Source organism: Sinohyriopsis cumingii, chromosome 15 (assembly GCF_028554795.1).
Source record: "Sinohyriopsis cumingii isolate HCF-2022 chromosome 15, ASM2855479v2, whole genome shotgun sequence".
NCBI lineage: Eukaryota > Metazoa > Mollusca > Bivalvia > Unionida > Unionidae > Sinohyriopsis > Sinohyriopsis cumingii.
Genome location: NC_142975.1, coordinates 150,002,537 through 150,018,283, shown reverse-complemented (window position 1 = coordinate 150,018,283; position 15,747 = coordinate 150,002,537). Strand labels below are relative to the sequence as shown.

At 35.7% G+C, this 15,747-nt stretch overlaps 1 protein-coding gene across 1 annotated transcript in view; it reads right to left on the bottom strand.

Annotated features, from left to right (window-relative positions):
- Positions 1-299: 299 nt before the first annotated feature.
- LOC149783051 (ER membrane protein complex subunit 4-like) overlaps positions 300-15,747 on the bottom strand; it is a 39,336-nt gene continuing 23,888 nt past the window's right edge. The window contains exons 3-5 of the mRNA XM_089934651.1: positions 11,937-12,090; positions 4,803-4,960; positions 300-740 (exon numbers count right to left, since the gene is read on the bottom strand). Of these exons, the coding sequence (XP_089790777.1) occupies positions 705-740; positions 4,803-4,960; positions 11,937-12,090 (348 nt within the window). The 3' untranslated portion in view covers positions 300-704. The remainder of the gene's footprint in view (positions 741-4,802; positions 4,961-11,936; positions 12,091-15,747) is intronic.

The window sequence follows — 15,747 nt, the reverse complement described above, 5'->3', positions numbered from 1 at the left end:
ATCAAACTTTAGAACCCTGCCCCACTGCCTATGATTCGTCCTGAGATTTTCAGAAAACATATTCAATCAGTTAAAAATACTGTAAACGTATCCGAGTCTGTGATTGTGTAATTATTACTGATGTTGTTTTGATGCATTTATCATTTCATATGAATATATTTTTAATTGGGTTCCTTCTAATGCTAACCACAAGCTTTATCATGATGAAATACATAATACTGCACTTGATGCATCTATAAAGCTGCCATACTAAAGTCTTAACAATTAATATGAAATCTGTATAGATGAGAACACTTGAATGTTGCATAAAACAAAACTTTATTCAAGAATAGTCACTTTTGTTATAAGGACATGGTGCAGATCACCTGTTAAATCCACCCAATTCATTGAAATTACATATAAGAGTTACCTGCACATAATGCTGACATTAAGACGTCTTTTGCTGCTACACATGTATACATAAAAAACAAAATGTTTAATTCACAATATCTCTATCTGCCTTCCATATTTCTATACATGCAGAAGAAAACTTTTGCATCAAAGGTAACTTTACTCAAGTTATTAACAATATATGCAGACTGACATGCTTACTTAAATAAATGAATTACACTGTTTAGCAATTTATCATAAATTTCTTTGTGCATCTGAAACAACCAAATACACGTATACAATGAACACATAACTGCACATCAACTGAATATGTTTCACAGCACAGCTCCACCACCTGACCATTCCAATCTCTGAAAAGAAGAATGGAGACATTTTTATGAACCAAACTAAATTTAATTGGAATTATTATAACTTATCATAAGCATTGTTAACCAATCATCAACATATTCATTCAAATGACCAAACTATAGTGAACACTATAATGACAAAACTATGTTGAAATACTATAATAACAAAAACTATATTGAAAAACTGTATTGATAAAAATGACATGAAACTATAATGAAATCCCATTCTAAATTCTTTAAAAATGTTATCTATAGAAGCAATCTCTTTCCATTTTTATACAATCTGATGTATGATGATTCTTGCATTGACCATGCATACTGGTACTAACTTCTACCATATATACTGGTACTAACTTCTAACATGCATCCTGGTACTAACTTCTACCATAATGGTACTAACTTCTACCATGCATACTGGTACTAACTTCTACCATGTATACTGGTACTAACTTCTACGATATATACTGGTACTAACTTCTATGATATATACTGGTACTAACTTCTACCATATATACTGGTATTAACTACAACCATATATATTGGTACTAACTTCTACCATGTATAATGGTACTAACTACTGGTACTAACTTCTACCATATATACTGGTACTAACTTCTACCATGTATACTGGTACTAACTTCTACCATGTATACTGGTACTAACTTCTACCATGTATACTGGTACTAACTTCTACCATGTATACTGGTACTAACTTCTACCATATATACTGTACTAGTTTCTAACATATATACTGGTATTAATTTCTAAGTCAAGTCAAACTGCATCAACTCAAATCTGCCATTGCATAATATGCTGGTATATCTGGGTCTATGCAGTTTATTAGAAGTTTTCAGAAGAACACAAAACTACATAAACCCTGATCTGTTGAAACATTATGTAATGACAGACCTGGATCTATGCAGTTTATGAAAGTTTTCAGAAGAACACAAAACTACATAAACCCTAATCTGTTGAAACATTATGTAATGGCAGACCTGGATCTATGCAGTTTATCAGAAGTTTTCAGAAGAACAAACTAACTGACTTTGATCAGAGGAAAGATAATGCACTGGCAGATCTGGATCAATGCAGTTTATTAAATGTTATCAGAAGAACAAACTACATAGACCTTGATTTACTCAAACATTATGCAATGGCAGAGCAGGGTCTCTAGAGCCTGAGCTGGATCTGAGTGATAACTGAGTTGATATGATATCAATTTAAGCAGGGTTATTACTGAAGTTCTTTTATATGCAAGTCTCAATATGTCAATGTATGTATATAGACCATCTTATAAACATCAAGTCAGTTTAGATGTATATATTTAGACCATCTTATAAAAATCATGTCAGTTTAAATGTATATATCTAGACCATCTTATAAACATCATGTCAGTTTAAATGTATATATCTAGACCATCTTATAAACATCATGTCAGTTTAAATGTATATATCTAGACCATCTTATAAACATCATGTCAGTTTAAATGTATGTATCTGGACCATCTTATACACATCACATCAGTTTCAGTGTATTTATCCAGAACATCTTATACACATCATGTCAGTTTCAGCACATGATATGCCTGCCTTGTGACTTTTCCCTGCTAATGGCACATGATATGCCTGCCTTGTGACCTTTCTCTATTAATGGCACATGATATGCCTGCCTTGTGACTTTTCCCTGCTAATGGCACATGATATGCCTGCCTTGTGACCTTTCTCTATTAATGGCACATGATATGCCTGCCTTGTGACTTTTCCCTGCTAATGGCACATGATATGCCTGCCTTGTGACCTTTCTCTATTAATGGCACATGATATGCCTGCCTTGTGACATTTCCCTACTAACTGCACATGATATGCCTACCTTGTGACCTTTCTCTATTAATGGCACATGATATGCCTGCCTTGTGACATTTCCCTACTAACTGCACATGATATGCCTTCCTTGTGACCTTTCTCTATTAATGGCACATGATATGCCTGCCTTGTGACATTTCCCTACTAATGGCACATGATAAGCCTGTCTTGTGACTATCTCTAATAACAGCACATGAATTGCCTATCTTGTAACCTTTCCTTACTCTAGACTTAGACCCCTCAGCTAAAGAATTGACTACAGTATGATAAGGTGTGGACCAAGTTCAATTTAAAATATCAGAATGGTTGAAAAAGTGAGAGCCTAGATAAGGAAGCAGGCCGATGATTATGTTATCACTTGTTTGGGACCATGACCTTGAGATGGGGTGGGTGGATGGATGACTAAATATGCAAGACACTCTAATGAATTTATATTTTCTTATGCCATGACTCTGAGACTGAGGGAGCGGCCAAGGCTAAGGTATGTTATACATTGTCTGATTAAAGTTTAATTGAAACATCTTCAATATTTCAAACATTATGTCCCAGACCAAGATAAAATTCAGAGTTACAGTCTTCCTTACTGTGACCTTTACCTTGAGGCAGTGGGCGTTATTATGGTATTTGACACAATGTCTATACAGAGTATATAACTGTCTAAAGGTTTCTTAAAATACTTTCTTCAAAAGCTAAACTTCTGATAAGAATCTACCACAGAATTAAATATTCCCTTGACCATAAGGCTACAGTATATGTTGCACTGTTTACTCACGATGATGAGCAAATTTTCATCAAATCCTCTCCAATGTTATGGTCCAGACAAGTAAATATTACATGTACCTGACGGATCCAAAGAAAACATAATAAACCCAATAATAACTAGTTTTGAAATTTTGAAAAGATTAAATTGTTTGAATATCAGGTTTTTTTTCCTCACAGCTGCAAAAAAAGATAACTAACGATTACTGATGAATTAACTGAATACCCCCATGTAAGGTATTAACAATCACATGGTAAGGTATAAATTCATTATCAATGTCACGAGATTAAAACTGCTCTTCTTCAAGTTCTGCATAATATTATGCAGGTAGATGGACAGAGCTACTGTATTGGGATGAAGGTGCCAATTTATAAATGAAGGAATGACAAAGATGGGGCAGCCATTCTTGCTTCAGGTAGACAGACAGAGCTACTGTAAGGGGATGAAATGAGGCAATTTATAAAAGAATGGAGGACAAAGATGGGGCAGCCTTTCTTGCTACAGTGGCATTCTACAGTTTCATATTTTGCATATAGTTAGATATTTATGGAAAAAGAATTTCCCAGGTTTTCCGCACTGATTACACTGTCTATTTAAAAAGACCTTGTATATCTTAGATGTTGTTAAAAGAACTTTTAATTCCATCTTTTAATTCCACATAATTTGGTGTATGACTGATTGGTACAATTTGGGTTAAAGCGTATACAGCTTGACTCTACTTCAGATACGAATCTTTCAAAATCTGCTAGCTCTGCTTTTTCACTTCCTGGACTTCACAGGTTAATTGTACAACAAAAGCTGACATTTTTTTCTTTTTATATATTATGTAATTTATTCATTGCACTTTGAGAACCTGGTACTGTCTAGTCTGGAAAAATTCATTTTCCCTATTTTAATAACTGCTACTGCTAAAGTCAGTGTACTTTAGACTAATTCAGGCTGATATTTCAAGCATATGAGAGCAGCCATGTTGGTTAGCTGAGTGCTTAGATCATGCACAATTTCCCCAAGTACAATATTCAGAGAAATTTCAGGCACAGTACATGAAAGTAACATTGCAGTATGCTAAGATTCTCTCAACTGTGCATGTTGCAAACGTAAACAACTTCACCTTACACCTGTCACTCTCTCTCAGAAGTACATAATATCTGTATAGCACCCATTACATAACCAGAGTCCTGAGCTAGATATATTGTTTACAGTTTTGTGGGGTTAAATGCCATTTTTCAGCACATGATAGGCTAACATGGTGGCCAGTATATTTGGTGGACAAAGAACCCGGGAAGACCCCAGGAAGAGGAAGCTACAGGCAAGTTTTCTCACATCTCTCATATGCTCATGTTGGCCAAGCTAAGGCTGAACTCGCATGGGTAGATGTGAGATGTCTGGGTAGATGTGAGATGTCTGGGTGCCTGAGTAATTTTGATGGAATTCAGCTCTTACCTTTTGTGGCATAACAAATGCCAACCAATCAGATGCTGTTGTAGGTAGCAGTCCCATGACATGACACTTGTACACTGCTATGCCAAGACAAATCAAATTCCCAAGCAAGTAGACAAATTTTTGTAATGGTGCCTGTCCTCCCTCTATCATTTTAAATGCTGTGGAAGACAAAACAACATATTATGAATAATAAGGTCAGAATTTCATTAGATGCAACAAGAACAAAATAAAAGAAAAGGTAAACAAAATGAAGAAAGTAAGAAGAAGAAAAAAATGAATGTACAAAAAGCACTTTTGGCTGGAACGAAATAAAACCAGTGTAGTCAATAGTTACACAACTCACCTCTACAAAGTTCTAAGTAGTCTTTAATTGACACTGTAAACATGATGCTGAAAATAAATTCAGATTAATGTGATCTTGAGAAAATAATGTTGGCCCCCTCTTCAAACTCTAGTTTTGTTTTGCAATTTGTGGCAATTAAATTTTAAAGGAATTGTTCAGGTAATCAGAACTATATAGCCAGTACTGTGCTGATGTACTACTAAACCATACACATACAGCATGATCCTGCTGCAGCACACTCCATTATAACATGAAATCAGATAGAACATGATCAAGGCATGGCTCCTAAAATTTCAAATTTATGTATTTTTCTTGTACCCTAAAAACATTTTCTTCCTTAAAAGTATGAAAAAAAACATTTAAAAAGTTTATTATCATTTTTGGGAAGAGATCATATACAAATTCTAAATTAAGACAAACATGGCATGGCTCCTGAATTTCATATACATGTATCTTTCTCTTCTTAAAAGTATGAAAAAATAATGTGTCAAAATTGTATTCACTGATCATGCTGGGCTTTACCAATGTCACAATTGGCAAATTTTTCCTTATTGGTAACAAAATATACTTTTTTTTTAATGACACTGTCAGCTGCTTAAACTTGTATCTTGGTTTTGTTGTGGAGAAATTTGAGGCACCATGAAAGAAACTGCTGACTTGATATAAATTTAAATGCATTGGATTTTATTTATTGCTAAATAAAAAATAATTTGATCATAATGACAATCTTAATAGTGCATTGTTATAACGTATTCTGCTTATATTGACATCTGATCTGAGTACTATATGCTGTTATACACTCCAATAGTCATGCTACCTGAGTACTATATGCTGTTATGCACTCCAATAGTCATGCTACCTGAGTACTATATGCTGTTATGCACTCCAATAGTCATGCTACCTGAGTACTATATGCTGTTATACACTCCAACAGTCATGCTACCTGAGTACTATATGCTGTTACACACTCCAATAGTCATGCTACGTGAGTATTATATGCTGTTATACACTCCAATAGTCATGCTACTGAGACTAGCTACAACACAACTGACCAACCTTTGAAGGCAGGAACAGTAACTACTACAATCAACCAATGATGGCTAATTCCTTTTATAAAAATATACCCAGAAAAAGTAGTTTTCCAGAAACTCTGAATTATCATTCAATATAAATACTAAGCAAATAAAAAACTCATTCTCAATCAATGTTCTACAATTATTTGATGTTGCCACCACAATAAGAATTGGGCATTTGTTTGGTCCTCCAAAGATGTCCTTTAGCAGTGACTTCAAAAACACAAGCACCTAAATCAAAGAAAGTCAACTACAATCTTTAATAATAACAAAGAACCTTTCATCAAAGTCAGCACCAAACTTAAATAAAAGCAATGGAATCTGATAGATTGTTGCATTTTATGAACTTACTGAAACATATTTATTGTGCTTTGAAAGTTTCCTATCAGCAGGAAAATAGTTTATGCCTATGATCACTACCAGTACCAATAGCGTAAGAATGCAAATTATATCTCTAATATTTTGAAACCATATATATCTGTCCATCAAGTTAACTGTATATGAGGTATCTCACAAAGATGTTTGCTAAACATTTTCATTTGTTCAAATGTTTTCATTTCCCTGTAAATAGCCTCATCACCTGGATAGCTTTGGCAAGATGATAGCTGTCTCCAGTTAACCAAATCTAGACCAATTTAAGTACATGTACCATGTAAACAACTATTATCATGTACTACTGGCAACAATACTGAAGTGGATTGCTTAGTGTAAATTGGATACTGATCAAATGAGGACTACCATTTATATATATATATATATATATATATATATATATATATATATATATATATATATATATATATATATATATATATATACATGTAAATTGTGTTTTCTAACAGCATGTGACTGATACATGAAATTTATATGTGATCTAAACTGATATTCATGGATTTTTCATACACATGTACAGTACTTAACAGATTATGGATTGTACTACACAAATGTAAGTTGTCAATATACAAGTGTATTTCAGAATGGTATGTCTTCATTTAATCAAAAGCACATATTTTTGTGCTCACTTTTATGATCCTCAGCCCCACCCCCAGCCATATTTTGGGTACATACATCATTTCCATTAGCTAACTGACTTTGCTGGTTATAACACAGTTCGGTCTATAACATGGTCAGGTTCTATGGATCCCAACCACTGTGTTATAGTGGGGTCACACTGTACATATATAAATACACACTGTGGCAGGGCATACAAGACGTAAAACAACAGCAAAGAACTATCTTTTCTATTATACCAAAGTACAGGTTCTACAACAAGTTGATCAAAATATATTCATGTTGTCTCTGTATTATGTTTCTAACAATCATAATCCTTAAAATTGGCTTCAAGAGCAAGAATCCGAGACTTCTAATTATTATAAAAACATTCAGTGAAGGTACAAAAGTTGTAATTAAAAAAAAAACATTAAAATACTTAATTATTAACATGTACAGCTTCACTTTCAGTATTATTCTTCCATGCTTCACCAGTTTTCTCTCAAATTTATTTTTTCTACAATGAAATTCTAGTATTAATTTCTTTCAGTGTATGTAAGGAACATTTTCAAACCTTTAGACAATATGCTGAAAAAATTATGGGATTAAATCACACCTGGCTGCTCCATTGACACATATAGGGTTATTATTGTAATCCAAGAAATAGAGATACCAATATTGGTACTAGAAAAACTTCTACCTAAAAAATACATAACACTTTAGACAATATGCTGAAAAAATTATGGGATTGAATCACACCTGGCTGGTCCATTGACACATATAGGGTCATTATTGTAATCCAAGAAATAGAGATACCAATATTGGTACTAGAAAAACTTCTACCTAAAAAATACATAACACTTAAATGGTTGGCAAGTCAAGAAGTTTTATTTGATAATGGTCCTCAAACACGTCATGAAGGATGATAATAAAATTTAGTTGTTGTCACTGGAATATTTTGTTATTAGGACCAAGGCTATAAAGGTTTTGTTATCAGGATCTGATATGTACTAACACAATACAATATAGGTAAAAAGACATCTTGTGAGGGACAGATTTAATGACTATTATACACACCCTGAGGCAATCATTTCGTTATAGTGTTAAAAATATGGGATATACAGATGAGCTATCATGCCTTTTTTGTTTTACGCTTTGTGGCTATGGAATGTTTAAACAAGTAGGAAAACAAAATGGCCTCAAATCTGCATAGGGTATTTATGGGCAACTTATGTCCAATGTCCAGCACTGGTCATTTAAACTCATTTGTAGGTTATGTCTGGCAACAAAGCCATGAGCTATTATCGTTGTCCACCCCTTTAAGCCAGATTTACTCAATGAAGCTTATGTGCAGGGGTGTAAGCGCAATTATTACTAATATAAGTAGCAGAAAAGCATAATCTGAGCATAAAAGGTGTTATCTATATATATATATATACGAATGCCATAAACACAGTAAACTGTAAGAAAATTGTACATTTATTTTTGTTACTAACCTGGATCTTCAGCTATTCAAAAATGGGCAAAATCCATGTGTATTAGAACCAGAGTACAAACACAAAACACACTGACAAATTATTTATATTTAACACTCACTTTAACAGGTCAATATGTATAAACTTTCACTCAGTCATCATGAAATCCATAAATTCTGCAATGAGCATGTTGAGTGCTGTATCATGTTTATCATATTCTTCTTTTCAAATTTGTGAAGCTTTGCTAATTTGTCCTTTTTCTGATAAGACATATTTTGAAGTTTAGAGAACCATCTACTCTAATAATTTTCAGTCATAAAACATCATGAGAAGTCACATGCCTGTTCTACTTAACATCTGGCATCATTTTCTTTAAAAGTACAGACTGGTCCACTACCTAACCACATTTTCAATACAATGAATCAGTGAAGCAAAGTTTCAAATTAAAGAAATCAGTCAGTTTTCTTGAAAATGTGTCATATATAGTTGCTATAAATTGAAGATAAGGAAAGTACATATAGGTCTTCAGTAGAAAAATGTATTCCTATGCAGCAAACTTTCTTTTTTAGAATATCAAGTTCATATGAGTGAGATTAAAGAGGTTATAATAAAAATGACAAACAATGATTAGCATGTATTATGAAGCCACAGGCATAGAGTAACATTGCAATGACATCCAGCAGTAGAAGTATGTAGAAATCGAGAGCTAGGTGTGCAACTACGATTTCTCCAGTTACAGACCTTGTCTCTTATTGTATAATTATCATCTTAGTTTCCATGTTTTAGATGGGCTTCAATCATGCTGTTTTCACTAGAACATTATCATTTTAATATTTTTTATGTATTTCAAAATATTTGAGTAAGAACATAAATAGTGTAGTGGAGAAGTGTTGAGTAAAATGAAGAGAAAGGTTGCTGTTGTTGTCGTTGTAGGGTTTAATGCCATTTTTCGGCACATGATAGGCTATACATGGCAGCCAGTATTAATAGTGGAGGAAGAACATGGGAAAACCCTGGAAAGAACCACCGACCCATGAAAAGCTACTGGCAAGCTTTCTCACATGCCCACATTGGCTGAATCCAAGACTCGAACCCACACAGACAGAAGTGAGATGGCACTGATACGTAACGGAGAGCGCTTTAGACCACTCGGCCCCCAAAGAGAAAGGTGAGATCTGTTTTGCAATTCACTTGTCTATTGGTCATGTGCTAAATGCAAAAACTTCAAAAGTGAAATGTGGCGACAGTAACCTTTTGTTGTTGTTGTTGTTGTTGTTGTTGTTGTTATAGTGTTTAACACCATTTTTCAACACAAGAAAGGCTATCAATGGCACCAGTATAAATGGTGGAGAAAGAACCTGGGAAAACTATGCAATGAACCACTGACCCACAAGAAGCTACCAGCAAGCTTTCTCACATATCCATATTGGCTGAGCCCATGAGTCGAACCCATGCAGACAGAGGTGAGATGGCAGTGATCAGTAACGGCTTTAGGTAACCTTTTGTTGTACTAATAGAAATGCATAAAACTGATTAGTTCAGTGATTTTACCATGAGCAGAGCTTGAGAAATAAACTTAAGAACACATGTGATTAAGATAACTTATGTGTGAAATATGACTAACAGTGACTTCCTTTTGTGATGAAGGTGACACTCACAAATTGCACATCCTCACAAAGTTCCACAAATATAGATATAACAGTGTATATACAGAGTGAGGAAAGCCAATCTGGTCATGGGCTAAATGCAAAACTTAGCCTAAGACAATAACTTGTGAATTGCAGGTCACAGTGGCCTTATTTTCTTGCAAGGGTGTGGTGCCAACTGAGATGCATACAATGTTCTAGTCTGATGAGTTTAGCATCAACAGAGCTTGAGAAATAAAAATAAAAATAAAATCTCATCAAAGTACTCAAGTGTAAAATATGGGTCACAGTGACTAACATTTGATATGGGTGTAATACTCAAGATGCATCCCCTCAGCAAATTTCATAGTTACAGGTGAACATACGGTTGTGCAAACAGCCTGAGGTAAGTGCAAAAAAGAATGTACAACTAATGCAAATGAATGTACAAAGTCAGCCCTCTGGGCCTCCTACCGAGAAGGAAGGTATTATGTAACCCATTCCAAACTTATGCCTAGGACCTAGGATGAGTGGCTGATATGAGGCTGTACATATGCTTTATCTGTGTGGATGCTGATGTAGTACAATACTTAACTGTACTCTGTACAGGTGGATGCTGACGCAGAGGGAAATACAATACCTGACTGTACTCTGAACAGGTGGATGCTGATGCAGGGGGAAGTACAATACTTGACTGTACTTTGTACAGGTGAGCTAAAAATGAACACATTGCTATTACAAACTCAACTGCATGAGAAATGTCTTCATATGGACCCAGAATAATATCTGGCTATTAATTTATCAATCAATCAGCCAATGAATTAATCAACAAAATGCTTTAGACTAATCCCTATATGAACTACATAAATGCAATTTTTGATGAAAGTTTTGTTTGTATCTGATCTCATTCTGATATCCACCAGCATTCATCAATAATATCAAAATGAAACACCTGTTTTGGCAATTCTCTTTGTAATGGATAATAAATTGTTTTTTTTCTTGTTATATAGCTGTTATACCTAAGCTTTTAAATGTGAACAATATATGGAAACAGATAGGAATATTTTAAACCTTTTGTACCTTATCAATATCAAGGAATGTTTATAGAAATATGTGTTCCTGGGGCACAAAGAGATCCATGTGGAAATAGGAAGCTGTAATCAGTACCTACTGTAATGGAGTACTATAGAATGATTCTGATCAAGGCTAGGGGTTACATATATTGGAAACAAAAACTGCTTATAATCTCCATCGGTTCCACATTTGAGAAACATATTTTTAAAAATGTAATACTATAAACTAATGAAAGTGGACTCTGAATGGCCCATATGGAAAACTAGAAATGTGTTCATGCAACACAAATGTCCCATAATACAATACTCAACCAAAAAAGATGGACTCAGGGAAAGGCCTGGGTGACATTTTATTCCCCTACAACATTCAATGTGGGGCATAACTTAATTAAACCAATACAGTACCCTTTAGAGGGGAAATGTGACATGCTGAAATTACAATTTTGTGTAGACTGAGTGGAGAACTTAATTAGTATTCTGAAGGAAAATTACTATCCCATAAAGGTAGTAAAACTGAGCACCAAGTATGACTGTAGTATCAGACCAAATACTTACTGTTCTGTATGGCAATAAAAGCCTGGATTGGTCGGAAAAACATCATTCCCACCATCATTATCGGGAAGATGGATATGGAGTTGCCAGCCATCCACATTATAAATAGGTTCATAGGAATCTGCTTCAATGGCCCCAATGCAATATCCCAGGATTTCTACAACATACAAACAAAGACACATTTTTATTAAGTTACCACATGCAAACAATTTAGACCACAAGTCATTATTAATGATGACAGTTACGAATGAATACCTGCAAGGTATGTTTCATTTTAAGTCCGAAGAACAGTACAAAGTGGACCGATCCAGTGGCCTAGTGGTTAGAGCATCCACCTCAAATGTGGGAGGTCATGGGTTTGATCCCTGGCCCAGTCAAGCAGCAGAGGGGGCGAATCGGACATTTTGTCCAATCGTTATTTTGCTTAATTATTACTTTCTGCACTCAACGATCTAGTGTCGTCAGTGCCTGGTAAAAAAAAAACGACGTTGTCGTTGGGGGATCGTCCAAACGTCATTTGGTTTAATTAACACCTTCTGCGCGCCGATCCCCAGCGTCGTCAGCGTCCGGTAAGCACATCGACGACCGCGTCGATGTCATCGCCCCCCCTGCTGCTAAGTAGTTATTTACAATGATCTAACAAACAGAGTGATCACTAACTCCTCCTCCTGTAGATCAATTAGGTTATTTGACTGATCGGTAAGTCTAAAATTAATTCTCGTTAAAAACCGATCATGGCATCGCATATAGACCGGATTAATCGGACTCTCAACGATTAAAAATCCCAGAGGGGCTGTTGGTGAAAATGAATAAAGGATATACCCCTGTTGAGCTTGATTTGATTGCTTGGTATCTACCTGGTAACTCCCTTCGATAACATCGCACACTAGATTGATTGCTATCACCGATGCGATATTTACGTTGTATGGAGCAATATGCCTACCATCATCTCCGTTATCGTGTCTGAGGATATGAGTTGATGGACCGAGAAAATCATTAAGAGACTTTCTTAGTTCTGGCGCGTTGTATCCTGGAAACTTGAAATCGGGTAAATCGGCTTCTGCGATATTATACTCGGTTAGGAATTCTTGTTTACTATTATCATCGTTGCTATCGTATATTATTTTAACGATTAGTTCATTGATATATTCCATGTCTGATATAAGTTGATTTAACACCTCAACGTGTTTTTGTGCTTTTGTTTTCCGTAGTTGTTCTAGTTGCAATCGGTAATTATGATTAATTTCGATAAAAAAACTATCGATATCATTTAAATTAACTGTGAACACGGCGTGCAATTTAGGAATTTTCTCATACTGAAAATACCATTGCATGGTATTCCTGTCTTGAAATATAAACCCGCCGGGTAATAACGCGTTTTTTATAATAGACAACTTATCTCGATAACTGGGATTAATTTCATGATACGATTGCGCATTTGTGTTCAAGTCCGCGGGGATTTCATGAGGTGGATTCTCAGGCCATCCTAGTATGGTTCTTATTGAACTGTTATAAATATCAACCATATACCCCGGTGTGCTTATTTCAATCGTCGACGATAACGTCGGTTCATGAACCGTAATAGCGATTTTTGATTCCTTTCCTGTGATCGATTTTATCCTGCGTTGAAATTCTTTATTGATTTGTTCTATTTGGTATGACCCAGTTGGTATTGTAACCTCCTTCCAGTCTGGGGTTCCATCGGGTTTATTTGTCCGTGCAAAAACCAGCGAGTTATTAGGTTGTTGTCCGTTAAATGCTTCCGCTCGGATATTAGGCCAACTGTGATATACTCGCAATTTTGCCAGCGCTATTTCCTTCACTGGAACCGGCGATGGGAAGTTCACACTAAATTCGGGTTTCGTTGATGTTATCGATATCATACTTGTTTGTACCGGAGTGGTGTTCTCCGCGATCCGCTGAAGCAACTGAAACCCTTCGGGGTTCAGTGACATTATTATTATTCGTTGTCTTTAGTGTCTAATTTCAACAACCAGGTGGTTCCGGCTTCCAGTTGAAAATCCTCGATTTTTGACATCGCGGAGCTATACAACTGGACCATCGTGGAGAATTCAACATCGGATACGAACAAATTATCAATCGATAACGAGATCAACCCGGATAATTTCGAGTATGCGTCGGATACTATTTGATGTTTTACTGTATACTCGTTGAGTTTTTTCTGAAAACACGATGATATCTTCCTAGTGATTGCGTTGGCGACTCCAGCAATTGTTGTCATTGCGGAGACAGCGATTGGAACAGCGATCGGGGCTATCGTGGTTACCGTGGATAAAATAACACCGGCGCCAGCTACTATGCCCGACACTGAGTACACGACCGCGTCGATGGCGGTTATTTTTCGGCGGTATTTTTTTATTTTTGCACGGTATTGTTCGGAAAGCGTTTTTAAGTTCGCGGAGAATTCTTTTGCGGTATCGAATCGATATTGATGTGACGTCGGTGATACCTCTGATTCAATTACCCTGGTGGTCATTTTTATTTTAAAAGAGCTAGTGTTTTTAATTACTTAGATTCGCTGCAAATTCCACATACCATGTAATGTTTGCCCCGGCTAGATTTCTATCAATGGCATAAATTGTAAACAGTTCAGTTGCGTTCTTGTCTATAATTGTTGATATTGTATTGTTAAACCCGGATGAACTCGACGATAATATATTAAACTGCATCATTGAAACCAGTGTCAATCGATAAATGCCCTTAACAGTTGCGGTGATATTTACTGTATTCTGTGTAGGAGTCCAATCGAATGATCCATGCCGAATTGTGTATACTGTGTTGATGATGTTCTCATGAGGGGTTTTTATTTTTTCGAATTGCTCTGCTACTCTCGGTAGTCCGTCTTTAATCGTTTCAACATCAGTTCTGATTATTCCTACTTCCCGCCAATGCGCGTCTATATTATTCTTGTTCGCTGCAACATTAGTTTTGATTGTTTCTATTTCCCGTGTATTCTCGGTCATACTTTTTTTGTTCGCTGCAACATCAAGTTTGATTGTTCCTATTTCATATGTATGCACGTCTATGCTTTTTTTGTTCGCTGCAACATCAGTTTTGATTAATCCTATTCCCCGCCAATACGCGTCTACATTTTTTCTGTTCGCTTCAATATCGGTTTTGATTGTTTCTATTTCCTGTGTATGCGCGTCCGCACCCTTTTTGTTCGCTTCAATATCAGTTTTGATTGTTCCTATTTCCTGTGTATGCGCGTCCATATTATTTATGATCGTTGTAACATCAGTTTTGATTGTTTCTATTTTTCGTCCATGCGAGTCTACATTATTTATGATCGTTGCAACATTAGCGCCGATTATTTCTATTTCTCGTTCATGCGCGTCTACATTCCCTTTGCTCGTTGCAACATTAGTTTTGATTGTTTCTATTTCCTGTCTATACGCAATGATATCATTTATAGTTATTGTGATTTCATCCGGCCTGGTATTTTTTTTACCAAAGAATTTATCAAAGTTGTCATCGATCCTGTTAACATTTTTTCGTAACGTGTAAAATTGGCCCGACAGCGTCGTAAACTCCGAAATAGTATTCTTTATTGTTGCAAGATTTGGTTCGGTTACCGTCGGGGTCCCAAAAAAACTAGCGGTAGTGAGTTGTATATTGGTGACAGATTTTTTCACCCGCGCGTCGAATTCGATCATAGATATATTCAACGATGTAAGTCTGTCTCGAACGGATGTTATCTCATTCGTCACCTCCGATATATGTTTACCCGGTTTGAGTCGTCTGTCGCCGGTATACAACGCGATAGTGCCATTGGCGACATTAGGATGTCGCA